This window comes from Haplochromis burtoni, unplaced genomic scaffold (assembly GCF_018398535.1).
Source record: "Haplochromis burtoni strain Fernald_Lab_line unplaced genomic scaffold, NCSU_Asbu1 Contig_410, whole genome shotgun sequence".
NCBI lineage: Eukaryota > Metazoa > Chordata > Actinopteri > Cichliformes > Cichlidae > Haplochromis > Haplochromis burtoni.
Genome location: NW_024582771.1, coordinates 228,524 through 249,836, shown reverse-complemented (window position 1 = coordinate 249,836; position 21,313 = coordinate 228,524). Strand labels below are relative to the sequence as shown.

The following is a 21,313-nucleotide window of genomic DNA, read 5'->3' as shown; positions in this document are numbered from 1 at the left end:
TTTTTCATATCACGATATGTTTTTTTCATTTCAGGCGATAACGATATCTATCACGATATAAGCCAAATAACTATATTTGTAAGATTTAAATGTGCCGTTGCTCACAAGTAAAATGTGAAATAATCAGCAGCTTGTTTTTATTTAAATATTTATTTCCCATAATAAGTTCAACAGGGTAGATGTACTTAAGGAACATGAGACTTTTTCAGATAAAGGCAAATATTGCAAACTACACAAAAGGCAGCCGCTAAAGCGTTTAAGTTTCAAAATAGAACAAACGAAACAGACTAAATTGTCAATTCCACTTAGAAACAAAATATTAATTCTAAAAATAAATCTTAGTTTGTTTTACAGAAGAACAGACAAAACTGACTAACTTTTGTCAATATCAAATAAACTGAGAACTAAAAGGAAATTCTCAATCTCTCCTTGTTGTATAGCTGAGCTTTTCAAACAGTTTTAACAGTTACTTTAGTCTGACAAAAGCCGAATGACGAATTAGCGCTTCCAGTCAGAGACTGAGGCTACGTCCACACGTACACGGGTATTTTTGAAAACTGAGATTTTCCGTTTTCGTTTTAAAAAATAATCCCGTCCACACATAAAGGCAGAAATGAAGGAAAACGCTGCTATGAACATGCCAAAGCAGCAGGTGGCGCTAGATTCCTAACCGTGCAGAAATGTTGGCCAATCAGAAGTCTAGAAGCCTCGGTGGGAAAAAGTAAACAAAGCTGGGGCATAGAAGCAGAACCGAGTCGTATGTGTGGAGGGACAGTAACTGTGTGTGTATGTAAGCATTTAAACACTGCAGAGAGTAGAATTAACAGTAACAGTATTGTAGAAATTCATTTCACCGAAACAATAACGTGGCGCACAGTGTGACGCATGCACCAGTTTATTGTATTTCCAGACTTGCTTTCGGCACAATTTACAGTGCACGCTACTCTGTTTTTTGTCAGACTTGAAATAGCCGAAATACCTTCACACTACGGAACTTCTATGGCTCTTCCGTTTGACAATCTCTCCGGCATTGGAACCATCATCTGTTTTCTCTTCGGTCACGCTCGGTTGATTTTTCTAGTCGGCACACTCATTTCCTCCATTACCCGCTGGCTGCTTCCCAAACAAACACACTTGCGGCTTGGCACTTGTGCTATACGTAACAAGTCACGCGACGTGACGCTGCGGCTGTGATTGGTTCGGCTCTGCGCTACTTAATTTGGATTGGCTGACCTTTTTTTTTTTCTTTTTTCTTTTTTTTGGAGGACAAGAGCGGCGAGGTCTATCGCGATAGCTTAATTTCTCTATCGAGTAAAAGTTATATCGCGATACATATCGTTATCGTTCTATCGCCCAGCTCTACCAAGAGAGCAAGATTTTTACAAGGAAGTGCTGTTCATGAATTAAAAACCCTCAAAACAAAACGAAACACATGGATAGTGATAAAGTGAAACTTGGATGTGAATTCCAAATTTAATTTTTTTACACTTACCCAGAAAATTACAGAGTAAAAACCTCAGAGATGACGTTGTTTATTTGTTGAATGCTTTTAGCTCATATATTTTAGTTTAATAAGTGCATGTCAGGAACTTTAGGGCTTCAGTGTCGTTCGTATCTAACTGATGTCTCCGCCTGCTTCACTTTGCTCTGACAGTCTTGCTGACCGCTCGACCGCTTTACTGGCTTGCTGATGCCACACATGTCCACTAATCAGCGGGGCAAGCCAAGTGAGTCAGTGCAGCTCTTCAGCTGCTACGACAAGCTGTGACTTCCAAAAGAGCAAACGCACACTCGAGGATCAAACGCACACACTCAGTGGATCCGTGGGACAGGACTCCTGACTGTTCTTGGGACCGACCCAGTGTGTAGCTGCAGGGTTCTGGCTATACTCTGGATGCTGGCAGAGCATAAAACATGTGACTCAGCGAGTTATCAGAGCTGGCTCTCTGTTCTCCCAGCAGCCTTGGGGCGCAGCACATCTCACAGCCAAGACCTCAGTAATATACAATGGGTTTCAGGGCAGAAACAACACATTGACTAATTTAAAAGAAAGAACCAGAAATTAGTTTAACATACTGAATGTGGAAGAACTCCAATTTGTTTGTTTACCATTTAAAAGAGTAAAAGAAGCTTATTCAAACAGGAGAAAGCTCATGATTGAAACCAGGCTTTACTTATTTACAATGAACCCGATTTGGTGGTAAGCAGTCCACTAAAGAGCTGTTATCAGTATTAGTGTTATTAGTATTATTGCTACTAGGTGCTTCAGTCTGCCTTGTAGGAGGCTTGGTAGGCATGTAGTGCACATAAAATCTCCTGTGGGAAATTCTGTAGTAAGATTGCAAATATAAGTTAGATGCATCCTAATATAACAAAAGTCCAAAACATGACTGAGGATTCATGTCTTAACACCCAGATGTATTATAATTCTTCAAGTCTGATGTTAACATACCACAGTGTTACATACAAACATCAAACTCCATGACACCAGTGCTGACCTTGAATGTGAAATAAGCCCTGTGCTCAGGAGTTTGATCAGCTTTGTCTTTTCCTCTTAGTGGCTGTGAGTCGGTTTCAGGTTCCTCTTCTTGGCATCAGTTCAGTTGACCAGTTTAAGTAGGATTAACTTCAAAATGGGATCGATTGTTTTAGATGACACTCGGTTCATGCCTTCTGCTGACATGCTTCTCTTTCTGCACCTGACCATATGTGCACTGCAGACAGGACCAGTTGTCTGTTGTGGTGTTATGACTGTATTTGTGTTTTCGTGGATGTATGTGCGTTTGGCACATACGCTGAGTTTCTTTAGAGCCTGAGGGATGAGAGGCCCACAAACTCAACAACATTAAAACCACTTGCCTTATTATTGTGATGGTCCCCCTCGTGGCACTCTGGCCTGTCAGGGCGTGAACGCAGGATGTTTGCAGCAGATCCTTTGGGTCGTGTGGGGTTGCCCTCTGTGGATAGGCTTGCTGAGTTGGTAGAGAGTGGGAGCTAGGCTATTATCAATAGCCATCATTTCATCCAAAGAAAATTGATATTTCAGGGTAGTTTGTGATCCACTTTTATTGTCCTGTAGATGTGAATTCTGACCCTTCTTTTAAAGCTTTAAGAAGAAGAAGGTACTTTTGGCAGCTCCCTTGTTGATCTGGTGCTGATTTTACAACACATGCACGGTTTACATCCGCGTTAAAGCATCAAAATCAGCATCTAAGGTTTCACAGCAGAGCGCTGTATTATAATGAGGCTCTAAATGTTGCTCACTTTGTCTGTCTAAGGTTTTTTCCTTGTGTACGCTGCCTAAATAAACTCAAATTTCATTATATAAAAGGACAAAAAGCACCAAAGTATGTGTTAAAGTATATATTTTATCCATGAAGTTCCCATAAAGTAATTGCTCAAGAAAGCTACCCAAACTATTATTCAACTGCAAGCTTTGGAAATCTAATATCTGAATCCATTGGTTACAGGGTCAGTCGACTCAAATTACCTGTGCTCCACTATAATGAGTATGAATGGAATTTCTTTTGTGGCCTTCAAGGCTAAATTAAAAACCAATCAGCTTCTTTTTCCAGAGGTCAGATTACCGATTCCCCTCAGTAATCCACACAGTATTTATCCAGCAGAATATAGTTTTAATGGAAAGTGTTCACAGTGAGTTGATGATTCATATGTCAGGGCTGTCATAATCGTATGCTTGCATTGAAATTCCCCAAATCATAAATCGATTTAGAAAAGGATCTGCAAACGTTTCTGTTGCCTGATTTTAAAAAAACCCAAATTACCAGAATCTAAACGTCTCAGGATGTTTGTAGTTAAAAGCTACATTTGTTGCTGACTCCAGAGAATTGTTGGACCTTAATGATAAACGTGTAACGCTTAGAGGAATATTTCATAGCAGTCCTTGTGCACTTTGTTGATTTTTCTCAACCCCCAGGAAACATGCATATCAGTGTATCATAATTAACTGAGCACTAATTCCCTCTCTAGTGGCCTCAGAGGGCCCTACTTGGGTTATACTGTTAACCAGAGCTCTGATAATTTATTTCAAATTCTCATTTTTAAATTAATGCTGCCTCAGTCACTGCTGTGATTGATGTGTTACTGCTTGAAGGGATGGTTAATGGCCATAAACCTCCACAGGGACAAATCACCGTGTCAACAGTGTCACCGACACGAGTCTATGTACGTTTATTTGATTTAGATGTATTTCTAAATAATCACATAATCCTCGCATTGTGGAACGGCTCTCAATTTCTTTCCTGCTCAGTGAAACCCGAGTGGATTCGGAGGCAGCGCTGCAGGGCTATCTTTGGACTGAAGTAGATTGTGCACTTTAGTATTTAAGGAATGTTTCTTTTTTCTGTCGCAGAATGGCCATTTTTGGACTGTGCTCAGCTGGTGTATAGCCTCTCTTGAGAGTCTCTCGTGCTTGTTGTGTAACAGCACAGAGCTGTTTTAACTGCTGCTGCTACCACCCTGCATGCATGTAGCTTTGTTTCAAATGTCCAGCATAAAAAGTCTGCCCATAAAATTGTCTTTAATATTGAAAGTCTGCTCTGCAACAAAGTATTGAAACTGGTAAGCTTAATCATATTTGGTGGCATGGCTCTGAACTGGGACTTCCCAGTCCATCCATCTGTGGCTAATCCAATGACAGCATAATGAGAAGTCAGACACAACACACGGAGGAGCTTGGTTGGAGATGGGTTGCAAAGCAGGTTGCAGAGAAAGCAGTAACTAATTAGCTTTGGTTTAAAACTCAAACATTGTATTTATGTCTCTGTTGCTTAATCCCACTCGGGCTAATTTTAATGGTTACAATAAAGATTACAACAGTGAAAGGGTTATTTAAAATAGTAGCCATTTTACCAACTAAAAATGAGGAATTGCACTTTTTTTTTAAAACTTTGAAGTTAGAAATTTAATTCAAGACAGATTGCAAATAACCAATAAAGCACTGGCCTAAAAATAAACTGCATAAAGTAATCTAAAAGTCACCTGGAGGCTAAAATATGTAATTTTTAAAACGTTTTGAGACAAATTATTTATTGCAATTTAATGGCTGGACAAAGCTGTTGTAATAAAAGGATTTCCATCAGGCCAACATGAAGGAAAAGCCCCGACCGGGCATTAATCTGGATTAGCTTGGTTTAAGTGTGGCGGAGCCTCGTTCACATAAAAACCTCAGAGGCCTCAGAGTCTGCTCAGGTAATTACTTCTGAAAGTGAAGAGGTTAGATTGTGTTACTTAGCATCACAGCTGAATAAGATCGGAGGCTCGCTGGCTTGAAAATAAGGAGTCTTTCGTGCTTTGCGGATATTTCAAGGACTTTTGGAACTGGGTGATTTCTTCAGCACCTGTCCACTGAAAAGTTTTTTTTGTTTCAGCTGTACTCTGAGCCGTGTGATTCATTCATACCTGGGGAATGTTGAGTGTTTTTTGGAAGGATTTTCCCAGAATCTGTTGGAAATATTAATGAAGTACTGAAGATGAGTGCAGTTAAATGTGAACTCACTGACTTACTTTCTCTGGGGTGTAGCATAGAATAAGACTGGTATTTTTGTCATATGCTAATATACTTGTACTGCACATGTATAAGTCACTCATCCATTATTTATTTGATTCCTACATTTAAAGATTTCATGGAAGTCTAACAAGATGATTAATTTTTATTAAGAAACTATTTAAATTAATGCAATTCCTTCTTTCATCTTTATCTTTTTTTTTTTTCAAACATTTATTTTTTTATTCAAAACCATTTGAACGGAAGCATAACCTTTGTCACTTTGGCTGTTGTATTTGGTGTTTTGGAATATTTGTTGTCCTGGCGGGAACGTTATGTTGACGTGTGGATATGTGGAAAAACTGCACAGTTTGAAATTTGTTGGCTGCAGCAACGTTTTCTATGACAGCAAACTCACGGTATCTGTTTTTGGTTTGTGTGAGTAGCTGGACGGTGTTGTCACATAAGTCTACCTGCAAGCAGCAGGTGAACCACTGGAATCTGCTGGCAACCAAAGCAAGGACATAACCATGAGGGTCCTAGCAATGAATGGTCATTTTTCTTTTGCTGTACAGTAAAGTTGTTAAATTTGACAAATTGTTGGATTTGGGCTATAAAAATTTATTTTCCAGGCTTATATTTAGTCTCGTGAGCTTGTCTGCTCGTGGACAGCCTGCTCAATCAGCTTTTGTTCACATCTTTTCTTTGCAGACCACATTAGAGCTTCCAGTTACTTTAGGAACCAGTTTGCCTAATCTCAAACTCCTAACTTGGTGGACTGGTTGCAAAGTCCAGTTCTTGCTTCATCAACTTAGAGTTTTCAAGCAGTTCTTGCATCTAGAGACTTCACAAATCCCACAATAATATGCTACATTGATTTTTTTCTTTTTCTTTACCTGATCCTCTGGCGATGAGCTACTTTCCCCTCTGTGGAGGGTAGACTGACCGGTCCTTTTACACGGGAACTGTACCCCGACCCCCTCCTTCATTTACTGAGAACAGGAAGGATGTGATAAACTTTCATTGGGAAACAAAATCGCTCACTGTGCTCTGCTTTGTCCTGCAGCCCATTCATGACCACAGTGTTTTGATAGAGAAAAGCACCGCGTAAAAGGACGGCATCATCAGTGAACAGAGTTATTATCTTACTCACAATGGGCAGGGAGGGGTCAGGTTTCTGTATAGTTAATGGAGGTCTAGTGAAGGACCTTGTTTTCTGACTAGAAGTGTTCTTGCTCAGGCTGATGTTGTTTATTTGGGTATAGGCGAATTAGTTATAGGAAAAATCTGAATCCTAATATTGTCGGATGACTTTATATTACTATGGCTGATTCTTTTTGCCATAGACAAAGAGCACATTTAGGTCTCTATCACATTGCATTTTCACCACCTTTGTACTGCGTGAAGACGGCTCTTTGTCAAGATCCGTCTGACTTACTTTGCACGTGTTAAAATAACTCCTCACCTGCTCCCACGGACTCAAATCCTCCTGCTACATCTGGTTTTACATACAGCATTACAACAGACTGCTTCAGTGACCCAGTTTGCTCGTGAGGAAATTCAAAGTTCACAGATCTGTGGAGCCGGGATTATTGAAGCTATAAACAGCTGGGTGCTCTCAGTACAATAGGGAAGCAGGTGCTTGGCTTCTGTTTGCATTTCTACACCTTGAAGAGTCACCTATTGTTTGTTGACTCAGTGATGTCAGTCTTTCAGCAGCTTCAAATGCAAGAGATGAACTTTTCCCTGAAAATGGAAGACAAATATCTACGTCAGCTGGGTGGATTTGTTGACCTTCTACACTTTTGCATACAGAGTTTAGGTTCTATGTACATAATTGAAGTCCTTTTGCCGCCGCTGGCAGTGGTCCTGTTGTTTTGATATTATTTTTCTCTCTCCTACCTCTGCCTCACTGACATTTTGATAGAGATTTATGATGTTATCACTACTCCAGACAGGTTAAGTGCTCAATATCACTTTTTTTCCCTTTCATCTTGCAAAGAAGCTCTGCTTTTGTTATTGTCATCACAAAACTTGCCAGCTGCACATTGCTCCTATTAGCAGTCTGCAGCACAGGCTGAGTCTTCTCGCTGAAGCTCTCTGCTGTTCAGCTTTTTTCCTCTGGGTCGTCTGCCTTTCTTTCTCTGTCTGTGATTGATGCCTGACAGGGAAGTCGAGCGGAGGCCATACAGACTTGACTGCTCTGCTAGCTGCTATTGATTCTTTTTCACTTAAGCCATAATGAAGTATTGGTCAGCCTCGGTGGGTGTCAGCAGTGCTTAGGGAAGCAGCAGGTGAACGGAGCCCCGAGACACTAGACTTAATTACAACTGGTCCTTGTGTGTTCAGCTTCCCTTTGAGATGCATTGATGGAATTAGTATAGCCGTGGAGGAGGACAGAGGAAGGAGGACGAAGTAGAAGTCTGCTGCAAGTAATCATGAAATAAGTTTTAATTCCCTCTCAGGAGGAACGCCAGATGTAAGAGAAGCATAAAAATAGGGCAAAGAGTCGGACGGGAAGAAAGCAAGACTGCAAAGGTCAATTTTTATATTCAAAGAAGAGGAAATGAGTATGTTTAATATAAAAGAGAAGAACCCATGAAGCCTTTCAGCCTCCTGTGCACCAGAAGGAGGCGGCACCAGTTTTTGAATCAAAAGCAGATACCTGTCTGGCACCAAACAGTGGCGGAGAGATAAATTTAGTGGCAGGTTTCTGAAAAAAAAATCCATTAAATTCTTCAAAAATGGAAATATGAGCATCTATAGTTCCATATGGAATAGTCAGACTCTGTCTGCACATGAAGAACGGGTCGTAAATCCAAAATTAGGGTTGAATTTTCAATTTCCAGCTAAATGCACTTCAGCTGTGGTGGAGAGATAAAGACGTAGGCAGAGTTTTGTTGGTGGTGACAACTGAAATTTCAGGTGGTTATAAAATTAGGGTTGTATTATGTCGTGCTCAGTTATTGTTGTAATAGTTTATCACATAAAAATAACTTATAAAAAATAGTCTGTTAAACAACAAAAAATATAAATCTGTTTTGAAATTGCCATAGAAAACTTTATAAAAATAAAGGAAAATAAAGAAAACGCTCAAATGTCTAAAGTGTGTGATTCACTGTCATTCAGTCACCATGAATGACGTGCTTGAGTATGTGCTCTGCCAGTTATACAAAGAATTGTCATAGAAGTAAAAACTGTGCCACTGATGCTTATTCTGCACTGGTTAAATGGTAAATGGCCTGTATTTGTATAGCACTTTACTTAGTCCCTATGGACCCCAAAGCGCTTTCAGTCATTCACACACTGGTGATGGCAGCTACATTGTAGCCACAGCCACTCTGGGGTGCACTGACAGAGGCGAGGCTGCCGGACACTGGCGCCACCGGGCCCTCTGAACACCACCAGTAGGCAACGGGTGAAGTGTCTTGCCCAAGGACACAACGACCGAGACTGTCCAAGCCGGGGCTCGAACCGGCAACCTTCCGATTACAAGGCGAACTGCCAACTCTTGAGCCACGATGGTTACGTTTCATGACAGAAACTGTGTCATCTTATTTGGCAAAGTAATCAGTTACACCTGCCTCAAGTAGTGGGATTACAAGATCACTACACCATGGTGATGTGGTCTCCAGACACTGATTACCATAGTGTTGCTGTATACACATTCAGTTCTGAAAATGTTTTCCTTTAAATCGAGCTAACTTAAAATTAAAGCAACTGGGTTTAATCAGGTTATGTTTGTGTGGAAACTAACAGGCACATCATGCTGATACTTGGGGTTAGTGCTGAGGACAGGCAAAGTGCATGGCTAAAAATGACATTTGGGGGGATTCATCGCATTGACTGGCTCTGCTACTCACACATCTCTTTGAGATGAACCAGCCTGCTATAACACTGTCAGTCTTTATCAGCTCTGCATGACAAAAAGAATAACTACTTCAATGAGGCGAATCAAAACACGCTTGTCCAACTGGTGCTTCACAATATAATTAAAGACAAAAATTACCATTTAATAACCCACAAATAAAATATGTTTTGTGGAATTCCCTTTTTTTTTTTTTTGGTGTTAAAACTTTATCTGGACAGATTTCTTCACATCCATGAGTCAGTAATAAAAGGCTGCGTCTCCAGTTACAGTTCTCTGAAGGCTAATCTGCACACAGGTAGCATACATGTTGGGATACATACCAGAAATATCCCCAAGGCACTCATTTTACATGCACATTGGAAACATATGCTTGTAGCAAAACCTCTGCATTATTTATTGCATGCTCCCAACAACATATGCCTCCTAACTGTCGCCTCATACAATGGAAATGATTTGTTACGCCCTCTTTGGGAGACCGTGGTGGTTTATGTGTAGATGTGTGTCGGCGGGATATCTTGAACCACACGTGAAAAACGATCATTAATATTCATGTTTCTTCTATTAATCATAGCGGTCTCCAAAGAGGCTGTCACATAGCGCAACACTGGCTGGTTTATCCACAAGCAAAACATGGTTCGTTTCTACTTTTATGTTTTGCACTTGGTTTAGTTTTTTTCCTCACTCTAGGATTTGTTTGGTTTAGGCACTTAAAACTACCTGGTAGGCTGAGAAAAACGCTGTGGTCTGGTTTTAAAATGTGCCCCACTGCCAAAGGGCACCGCGGACGTAGGTGACGCATGCCAGCGGCGACTTTATTTGACGCCCCAGGAATGAGAGCGGCCCGGGGTATCATAGGTGCATGGCCAATGCCTGCATGCTTGCATGATTCAAACCACAGATTCCTTTTGGAATGACGGAGTTTAAATCCCACTCTGATGTTCTTCAGGTCATTGTGGTCCGAGTGATTCAAAAACTCTCACACCTGTCGCTGTAGCTTTTGATCTTTTAGTTTTACTTGACTCTTAAACCAAGAACACTGAGTGGAAACCGGTGTGCTCCTTCAGTGTTGTGCCTGATGTCATTTCTCTTTGTCCTTATCCAAAGACATTTTGATGGAACATGGCTGCTGGACGGATAAGATTTGAGGCTCTTTATAGCGACAAAGCCAGCAGGACTCTATTCCACCTTCCTCAATCCTGAGGAAATGTTGACTTTGTGTTTGAGGCTGCCTGAGGGAGATTTAGCTCTGAGCACACTGCCCATAAATGGCCACGATACACACCGAGAGAGTGGATATAAATGGGGATGGGGTGGCGGGTTGGATAAGAGGGGGGAAAAGAGCTGGAGAGAGGAATATAAGGAGTGCAACGGGAGGGAGAAGGATTATGAAAAAGTGAGAAAGGTAAGAATGAAAGGGAGGGAACTCAGATGTAGATTTAAAAGAGACATAAATAGGAGAGGAGGGAATGCCAAAGGAAATGAAAGGGAAGAACAGAGCAAGCGAAAGGAAAAAGTGGTCCGCCGGCCAACCTAAACACAGGAAACGCCAAAGAAACTTCTTTTGAGAGCAGCCGAGATTCACTGGTGAGCTTTATCCTTGAGTGACCTGAGGGGAGGTTCTCTTTTCTGCAGCAGTTTACATTAAAGGTCTTCATGGGTCTACTGGCTTCTGAGAAAACCAGACAAGATCCAAGTTGGACTTGAGCCGCTCCGTCTCAGTCTCTTCCTCATTGATATAATGGCTATAAATGGATCCGGGCACGATCGTCTCCAAACACGTGAAAGTCAAACGCATTCTTATTCCCAGACCATCAAATGCTGCCATCAGAGGCTGACTGTGACGCAAACAAACGCATAAGGTGTCTTTTTGCCTCTTATAACTTGTTTCAGCAGCACCATAGTTCAGTGGTTAGGTCCCGGGTTTGGATCCAGCATCTGGGCGGAGTTTCCACAGTTTAAAGACATGCAGTTAGTGGGGTTAGGTTGGTTAGTGATTCTAAGATGTGAATGTCAGTGTTAGTGGTGTTTTGTGTTTCTGTGTTGGCCCTGTTACAGACTGGCGACCTGTACAGGGTTACCCCGCCTCTTTCCCTATGGCAGACTCCATTGGATAATTGGAAAGGCGACAGATGCATGGACAGGATTGCTTCTTTCTTCTTCTTTGCTCATCCTCTTCCACACCTGTGAAGACCTCTTGTTTACTTCCGTAGTGTCTTTCTGTCATCATTTATCAAATGCAGAGTTTTCCAGCTGCCTCTTATCTCACTTTTTGTTTTTCACTGTGTTAATGAAGATTAAAGTCTGCTACCAACACAAAGGCTGTTTGCAGTGCTTATGATGCAGTTTTAAGGACTTCAGGTTTATCTTGCTTTAGCCTTTTATTTTGAAAAATCATCAGAATTCATAGTCAAACTGTAAACAGTTACTCTCGCAGAGAACAGAAAGTGTTGGCCTTGATTTCAGTGGTCTGCTGGCTGTTATGCTTTCAGCTCATAGGAGTTTTATTAGTTATTCTCTATGTACAGATAAAGAGGTGTACATTCACTTTATGCTGTAAGTCTGCTGTTAATTTTGCTATTTTGTAATTTCCTTAATAAATAAGAAAATAAATAAGTGAAAAATAACAAATGTTAAAGGAGAAACGGTGAGCTCAGGTCAGATAAAGTGGTAATGGATCTTTAACAAATGGTGTCCTAGAAAGCACAGAGACTGTACATGTCTCTCTGCATGCATAATATATGGGCATTTTACAGTACTGTATACAGTAGAGTGAGTGTGTGTGTGCCAATAAAGATTGCATAGACTGCATTTTTGTGTATTTTTGTGCAGCGAGATGCACATTTCTGCTTGGAGACATTACTTGCACCAAGTGTATGTTTGCACATGCCAACCTGGGTGTGTGTTTGTGTGTTTGCATGTGTGTGTGTCTGGCCAGAAGGGCCCTGTCACCCTGAGCGGAGTGTGAGGTGAAGTGACAGATTTGGATCAGCAGGGAGACCGGCCGTTCAACTGTGCCACGGTTAAATAATACAGCAGCTCTAATTTATTCACCTGACTTATGGAGACAGCGAGCGTGTTTCCAGGGAGCGTTTTTCGTGTGACACAGTCTGTGTCTGAGGACTTCAAGTCAGACACCCAGCAGAGACGGCAGCCCTTCAGACAGTCTGGAGGTCAGTCAGAGAGACGACGCGCTGACTGGAACACCTTTAGCAGCACGCTGGATCCTGCCTTACTCCGAAGGTAAATCCAATAAATCATAACATTAATATCATAACATATGTCATTTTAAGGATCAGAAGGAGTTAAAAGTTGCTTCTTTGTGCTAACTATGGCTTTTATAAGCTATATCAGTGTTTGATAGAGAGAACATTAACTTGAAAGTAAAATAAGAAATTTGAAGATTAGATTGAGAGAAATTACAGCAAACATGGAGTCGTGCAGTTGACACGGTTGATTGTTTGTATTCAGTATTAATAAGGATGAAAGCTTCATCAGTAGCCTTCTGGGATTGATTCATTACTTTTGCCCCCCCCCCTCCAAAAAAAAAAAATTGCAACTGTGGACCTTTCCAAATCTAATTGTGACTGATTCCTTAATTAATGTTTACATCTACTGAATGTAAACCTCGAGTTCCAAAGTTATTGACAACATGTGAAAGAAATCAGCAGTGGGGATGGATCTAGTAAGAAAACATGGCCAAAAAGCCGAGTTTTATTGTGTCTTAACCATCAGTAACGCGTACAAGCGTAATAGAATAATCGGACTTGTTTGTGTTTGCGTGTTCAGCCAGTTTTTTCATGTTTACAGTTTTGTGCTTTGAGTGCGAACGTGTCAGGAGTGGTCATAATCTCACCAGCTGCAGCGTTTCAGTAGTAGCAGCAGCTCCACCCAGACCCAACTAGTTGTAACGCCCCCAACCTCAGAAACACCTTATTACATCCAGGTTACAATTTAATGAGGCAGAACATCCGTGGGTGGGGATTTTGTGCTCACAGCTTGAGCTGTGTTACTTAGATCACCTTGTTGTGGATTTCCCCTCTTGTTGACGTCATACAGAGCGAGAGCAGAAAAACGTATCTGAAACTGAGCTTTTGCTTCACGGGGATCACTTCTACACACACTGACGTATGTGAAATTGTATTTTATGTGAGAAAAGAGGAAATGTGGAGGAAATCCCCTTGCATGTGAAGCATGTGAAGATAAAAGTAAAATTTGGGATTAAAGAAGCAACATGTGACTTCATCTGTATGTGTTACAGTTCAGCATGCAAGTGGAGGATCTGGTTACAGTTATGATGCCTGTTATTTGGGCGACCGTGGCTCAGGGGGTTGGGAATCGCATCTGTAACCGGAAGGTCGCCGGTTCGATCCCTGGGCTCTCTGTCCTGGTCGTTGTGTCCTTGGGCAAGACACTTTACCCTACTTGCCTACTGGTGTTGGCCAGAGGGGCCGATGGCGCAATATGGCAGCCTCGCTTCTGTCAGTCTGCCCCAGGGCAGCTGTGGCTACAACTGCAGCTGCCTCCACCAGTGTGTGAATGTGAGAGTGATTGAATAGTGGTATTGTAAAGCGCTTTGGGTGCCTTGAAAAGCGCTATATAAATCCGATCCATTATTATTATTATTATTTAGACCCAGAGAGGAGGAAAAAAACCAACTTCCAGACTCACTCACACTCGGTCCTTTCATGACACATTCAGGAACTGACAGCCACTGATAAGAGCACTTAAAGGTCGTGGGTGAGGGTGTGGGTGTGGGTGTGGGTGTGAGTGTGTGGTCCAGGCTGACTTATTTCAGCTGACACCTGATTTCACAAGTGTCAACTTCCTCAGTTGCAGTCCAGGCTTTTGAGGTCATGTTTGGTGTCACATTGGTTTACATGCACAAATAAGGTGACGTAACACCTGCTCATCCACTTCCTTAATGACCAACTACAAAACATTTAGTTGATATGATATAACAGCATGCTTAATTACATATAAGCCATCTGACAAGCTGAACGTTGTCTCAGTGATTTAAAACGGGGTGTTTTGATTGGTTTTTATTCTGGTTTGTGTTAAAGAGAAAAACAAGAGTATGTGCGTCCCAGCGTTTGGTCCATTGTGTGTGGTGTGGATGGGCGTGGAGACTATCTGGCTCATATTGAGGTCAGATGGAGAAGTAGAAAAAAGGGAATAATACTCAGGAGATCAAATAAAGGATGAAAGAGACAGAAGACAGAGGAGGAAGCACACAGTAGGTCAGGCTGTCAGGGAGAGGGAGAGGGAGGGAGCGAGGTAGACGGAGAAAGTGGTGAGAGGTCCCCGATGAGGAGATGAACCTGTTTCCCCAGCAGGAGGAGGGGAAGGAGTCTGTCGACGGGATTTATTCCAGCGAGTGTTAGTGGTGTTTTAGGCAGCATGAAAGATTCATGGAGATGAAAAGGCTCGCCGGTCGTCTGGTTGGACAGTCTGATGGGGACGTTGGTGGGGGAGGAAAAGACTGGGAGGAGCTGGACTGGTGCACATCCTGCAGACTGACAGATATACAGCACGCTCAGAAAGGTACGAGTTTTAAAAGAGGCCAGAAAAAACTTGTTACAAGTTGGTCTTTGGTGTATGCTGCAGCATCGTGATGCTTCAGTGATTTCGTTTTCCCGTGAAGGATGTTTAACCTTAAAGTAGCCTGCTGATGTCTAGCGATTGCAGTGCGCAGTTGTTTTGAATGTAGCCTGGTGTGTGTTTTATCACTGTGGTTTTTCTTTGGTAGTGCTCGGCTAGCGTGCACACGGACTCCCGCTGCACACAGAAGCAACTGGTTGAGGCAGTCTGTGGTCCCGTTCGCACATTTAAGCCATGATGTGACTCTCACGAAACTTTGCAAATAAACCTTTTTCTGTCCACTTCTCTTATGTGTAATTACAACTGGGTGCAAAGGGAAACAGGATGTAGAAGAGATGAAGTATGATGTCTCTGCTTGTTTCCTGAAGATTCTAGTCGACCTATTGGCTCTGACTAATCTGACATTTCTGTCTGTTTCGTTAAGATTTTGTTTTCTTTGACTAGTTGAGCAGACAGTTTCTCGGTTTCTTCAAAGCTTATTGAATATGGTGCAATACAGTAATATTTCCAAAAACTAGAAGGCCATTTTAATCGAGCACTGCAAAAGATTCCTGTTCTGAATTAGAACTGCTTTAGGGTTTGGGGTCCTTTCCCCAGGAATCAAAAGCACTGTACCATCTGAAGCCTGCTGGCCACCTCTGGTTGCTAGGGAAAAATATGCACTGTATTCCCCGATTGGCTGACAAAGTCTTGCTGGAGGTTGCTGGAGTGTGTCTGGGTGAAACTGGTTGCAGAGGGGGTGGTGCACCAGAAACCTGCTTGTGATTGCTGGTTGGTTGCATTGAGGATGGTGACTAGTCTGCAAACACTCACTAACTAATCATCAAAATTCAACACATTTCTTTAGGCAGAACTTTCCCTTTGAAGGTTTGTGTCACCTTTTTTATGAATTTCATTACTGCTGACAAGTGCAAATTATGGGCAACTACAGCAATCTGCTGGTGATCACATCAAGGTTGTCATTGAGACACCATATAGCTCGTTGCAACCATTTTCCTCTAGAGACTGCCAGCATCCTCCATCAACCAGTTGCCAGCTGATTAGGGAATGTTTATTTTTCCCGGGGGTTGACACGGGGTTGCTGACCAGCCTCTGGGCTCATGTTTCCAGGTACTCTGGCTTCCTCCCACGGTCCGGACACCGGGGTTAGGCTAACTGGTCATTCTAAATTAGGTGTGAGTGTGAATGGCTGTCTTTCTCTGTGTTAGCCCTGTGACAGATTGGCAGCCTGTCCAGAGTGTACCTCACCTCTTCTGTAGTGTAAAATCAAGTTGACATGCTTGATCTCTCTCCTCTGTCAGGGTGGGTTTTACTCCTTTTCGATTTGGTTGATACGCCTTATCCTTGCATCAACACTGAAACAATCACAGGAAAGGTTTTTGACTGAGAGTCCGTTTTCTCATTCCTAAAATAAGGAAAACAGGCACAGCTGTTCCTGGAAGTGGACGACAGAAGACGGTTTCTGCCCGTGTTTTTCAGCAGCAGCCATTAGCAGCATAGCAGAAGTTCCTCCGTCAGTCTGTCATCAGGTTCCTTTCAGAGGACCACCTGCCGAGGGAAACCACGCTGAGGGACTGCAGCCGGCTCCCATATCTGTGGGTTTACCCATCAATCTTTCAGTGAAACAGTCCATGTTGTTGTTTGTTATGACGAGCACATGACGACGAATGCAGGGAGACCCGATAGTTACTGACAGGGTCTAAAAACTCCAGGTTATTGGGGCCTGTTCTAGCAGCACTGTTAACACCTCTGGTTTTGTGTATATATAGCGCTGAAACGTCACCAATGTTTGGCTATAGCTTCAACCACTCTGCGTTATCTCTGTTGGCTTCTGTGCTGCAATGCTAATCTTGTCTGGTGTGACGGAGTGCCAGCAGCTTTAAGAGGAGGTGCAGCTCCCTGTTGAAGGAGGCATCTTCCTCTCGCAATAGCACCTTCACCTCTGGCCTTCTCCTCCTCCTCCCACACAGCCTGCTGGGTGTCTTATCTGGCCCAGAATAAGCAGCTGTTGCCCTTTAGCTTTAAAACAGATAAGCTAGGCTAACAGTTTGATTTGAAGCATCAGCATCACAGTAAGGTCACGAGACATTCCTGGGCTCTAGATAAGCCTCTGGCCAGATTTAAGATCAAAACTTAATTAAAGATTATTTTAAAAAGCCCTTTTTTATATAGTCTTTTACAAGGAAAGAAAGAAAGAAAGAAAGAAAAGGGCATGCTAGGCTACATGCTAACATGCAGTTATACTGTGTCATACATGCTAGCTCTGAATATCTGTTCTTGCCTTGAAGATTAGTTGAATTTTTTTTTGTTCCATGTGTAATTTGATTAATTGTTAGTTTATTCCATTATATTTACATGTTAAAACTTTGTGTAATAACTTAAATTATTCCACTAGAATCTGTTTTACTCCACATTCATGATCTTATCAGCAAATTCAATTATTTTTTTATATAAAAAAAAACCTTCTTTGTCTTCCCATCGGTTTATATGGACAAAGCTGTAAATAATAGTTATCCAAACCAAAATCTGGTGAAGGTCAAAACTATTAATTTTTTTACTTTTTTATTTTTCCTAAAATTTCCAAACATCTGGATTAATATTCAAAAACAAACAGATTTATCTGTCTTGTTTATTTTCTATGTTTTTTTAACTTCAAGTCAAGCTGTGTCCATTCTTTGAATCAGGGCTGGACTGGGACAAAAAATCGGCCCGGGCATTTTGACTAGAGACCGGCCCACCGAAAATGTGACGTCATTCAGGGGTAAAACCGCAAAGGATTCTGGGAACTTGTTGCAAGAGGTACTAGCGCATGCAGGCTTTCAATTGAACTCAGTTACACAGCGATAAAAAGAAACACAAAAAATGGCAAGAAGCTGTTGTATTATTAACTGCAATAGCCGGTGTTGTGCCAAAAAGTGATTATCTGCCAAAACCTGATTTCCAGTATTTGCCAAAAACTGATTGCTCGCATTTAAATTGCTATAAGTAACTTGTTGGGCTATAATATGTGAAACATATGTCAAATGCATCCCTCATGGATGACATAAAGTCATCTCTCCATCTCCATCTCTTTTACTCTTGCTCCATCTCTCTCTGCTGCTCTCCTGTCTCCTCTGTCACAGACTTCTCCACTTTTGATGATAAATCAGCTGGTGCAACATGTAAGGATTGGCACAATTTGTTAAGATTTTGAGGAGTTTGAGAAACTAACCTTAAGCATAAAATAAAATTTACTATCAGTAACATCATAGCACCCGCCCAGCAGTATATAAACTCCGTCATGCTAGCTAGTAGCAGCACCAGTTATTGTAACTGACTGTAAAAAGTCAGCACAACGAAAATAAACTAAACTTGGTTTATATCTGACACAGACAGACAGCAGGTCATAACTTCTTACCTGAGGTTCAGTTCCTCTGCCACTATGACCGGCGGCCGCCTCGGGTCTCTCCTCCTCTTGCCTCCCCTTTCCCTTATCCACCTGCTGGCCTCCACCACTTGCTGATGTTGCTAAATCTGTGGAAGCTATGCCATAGCTACCGCCAAACAATTCAGTTATTTTTACACATTTGGCAGCGTCTGCCTGAAGGGCTTGTTTCTTTTTGGCCGTAATTTTTTTCTGCACCTCCTTTCCTTTTTATGTTCTCCATTTTCTTTAGTTCGTCTATAAGATTGCTAAACAAGGGGGAGGGTGCATCCGACCTCCTCGGCTGTAATTGGTCCAGCCCAGAGTCGATCATGACCAATTGGCCAATCCAACACCTTTCATTATTTATACCCAAAATCGATCGGCCCATAAAAACAAAAAATCGCCAGCGGCCCACCGGGCAAATGCCCGGTATGCCCGATGGCCAGTCCAGCTATGCTTTGAATTATTGTGGTTTACTAATGATGCAGATAGATAAATAGCAGAAACTATTCACTGTTTCTTGGCCATAGTTTTGTGAGATTTTGCAGACAGTGAAGTTAAAGTAAGATTATAAATATCGGAAAGTTGAAGGAAGCAGCTGGCTGCCACGTTCTGAGCCTGGTTCTCGCAGAGGTTGATGGTTCTCTCTCTGATGATTTTAAGGTCTTTGGCTTACAATATAAAGCACCCTGAGGCAACTCTTGCTGTGAACTGGGGCTGTATAAACTAAATTGAATCAAATCGAACATGGTTAAGGCCGAAACTGAAGCATATCAGATACCAAACTGGCATGCTAACAAAGCTATCATTCCTGCGGTGGGGTTCAACCTTCAGGTGGTTTTCTCAGCGCGGCTGCCAGCAACTGACCTTCTTCCGTAAATTGATTTTCTGTTCCACTTCATTCCTTTGCGAAGGCGAATGGCTTCGGATAGACAGATTCGGCCAACCCTGCGTCCCTGACCCGCCTGCCGTCACAGTCATCATAATGCATCAGGTCTGTCTTTTGCTTTTGCTGCGTCATGCTGCTGCAGCTGAAGGAGGGAAAAGGTCAAGGATGCAGAATTAATTTTACAGTTAATCAACTTCAGTTCGCAGCACTGACGTTTACACTAGCAGGAAAGTTGAGCCACCAGTTCTGGGTGAAAAAACACTGAAGCAGTGGAGTTTGATGTTTATGTGTTATTCAAGCCAGTATTGTAAAATGAGTGATGATTGGGATTTTAAAGCAGAAATACTTCAATATTTTCTGATGGTTATTCGACTATTCTACGTTCTGTCAGCCTGGACTCTGCTAGTTAGCAGCATGATCGTCTTCAGCCACTGTCTGGGATAAAGGCCTGCATACTACCAGACAGGGCTGCTGTGATTTAACATTCATGCAAGGTCCAGGGTTTTGCTCTTTTTACTGACGAGACTTAATTTCCTTTGTTGTTTATCCAGACAATCATAACAGGAAAAACTGGAAAACATCCATAAATGTTCTCAGAATTTTGACATGACACTTAGTGACTCACTGGAGTTCATTTCATTTGTCTAACGGGTTTTCTTCAAGTATATTTCATGTGCTTCACAGTGTTCGAGTTGTTCCTCTAACTTTGCACTCAGAGCTTCTTCCTATTACAGAATTATGAGACGTTTTACAAGACTCGTCCTGACTTTTGATAGAGCGGCGCTGCCAAGGTGGCGTCCTCAACGAACGAGCTCCTAATCGTGTAACGTTTAAACCAGAGAGTGTAATTAGAGATGATGAGGACGAGCGAAAGGTAGCTCGGTTGTTAAGTTGGAAGGGCAGATGAGGACTCTGGATGGAGCCTGAGAGCGCGTGTTCTTTTTATTCCTGCAGAGTTTTCAATCACTGGAGAATCTCAGTCCGACTTCTCATTAAATCCTTTCGAAAAAGTTTAGTTTTCAGTGTTTCTGAATCAAAGGGACCCACTGACCAGTTAAAACCTCTTGGATTCCCAAACGCATCGCCGTTGTTCACGCTCGTGTCTTGCCGGGCATTTGTGCTCGAGCACACAAGTCTAGATCTTAGTTTGTAAATGCTGCCTGGCCCTCTGGCTTCATACAGTCAATGTAAAGATTAAAAATATCTTTGCATGCCGGCAGATATATCTGTAAATAGATAAATGTATGTGCTATAGATGAGGTTCACTGAAAAAGTAAAAAATGTAGTTCAATTCCAGATGTTTGTTATACTCACCATTTTTTATCTTCTATTAAATTTACTTGTGCATTCAGGCTACAGGCATAATTTTGGATTGCACATGTAGAGCAGCAGCATTAAAGCGAGTAAACCTGCTTCTTCTTCCTCTTTTATGCTCATAACTCTTAAACTCTGAGGTATCATCTTCGAACAGCCACATCTGTTCCCGTGTTTTAGGGCCAAAGGGATTTGTTGGAGTGTAATGGATAGATGCAACACAATACAGGGATTATAGTGGCACAGTGTTTTCTTTACCTTAGATTGCTTCTCTCCCTTTGAGCCCTGAAACAAACACCAGCTGGAGCTGGTGATGGAGCTGAACACTGAACACCTTTGCCGGGTCCCTTTAGGACCTCTCGATGTCTGGCTTTGCGAGGCAGAGGCTGCTACCGCCTTTATTATGATCCCAAACTGTTTTTTTATGACGCATAATACTCATTGCTGCACAATAAATGGTTAATATATCTTGGGGGGGAAAAGTGCATACCAGATTGATATCAAATCTGGTCTGATTTAATCCAAGATATTATTTCCTTGTTGTGACATTTCCCTCACGTAGAAGCTCGGAAATCACTCTATAAATCAGTATAACAGGAAACTTCCTGTGCAGAGTTATTTCTTCAATAAAACCCAAACAAATTTCTTAATAAAACTCATGCAGTGCTGCAAAATACAATTTTCACCTGAGAGAGCGTGCACACTTTAATATCTTTTCTAGTAAATGTG

The 21,313-nt window shown here is 41.9% G+C and overlaps 1 protein-coding gene across 5 annotated transcripts in view; it reads left to right on the top strand.

The window, feature by feature from the left end:
• LOC102293551 (disco-interacting protein 2 homolog C) overlaps positions 1 to 21,313 on the top strand; it is a 198,972-nt gene that overhangs the window by 51,005 nt on the left and 126,654 nt on the right. For 2 of the 5 annotated variants that reach the window (XM_042213034.1, XM_042213033.1), the window contains exon 1: positions 13,961 to 14,918. The exons of 1 other annotated variant lie outside the window; for it this stretch is intronic. In XM_042213034.1, coding sequence (XP_042068968.1) covers positions 14,786 to 14,918 — 133 coding nt within the window. In that variant the 5' untranslated portion in view covers positions 13,961 to 14,785. Of the gene's footprint in view, positions 1 to 13,960; positions 14,919 to 21,313 lie in introns of those variants that run through there. 2 more of the 5 variants (XM_042213036.1, XM_042213035.1) reach the window with 1 other exon arrangement.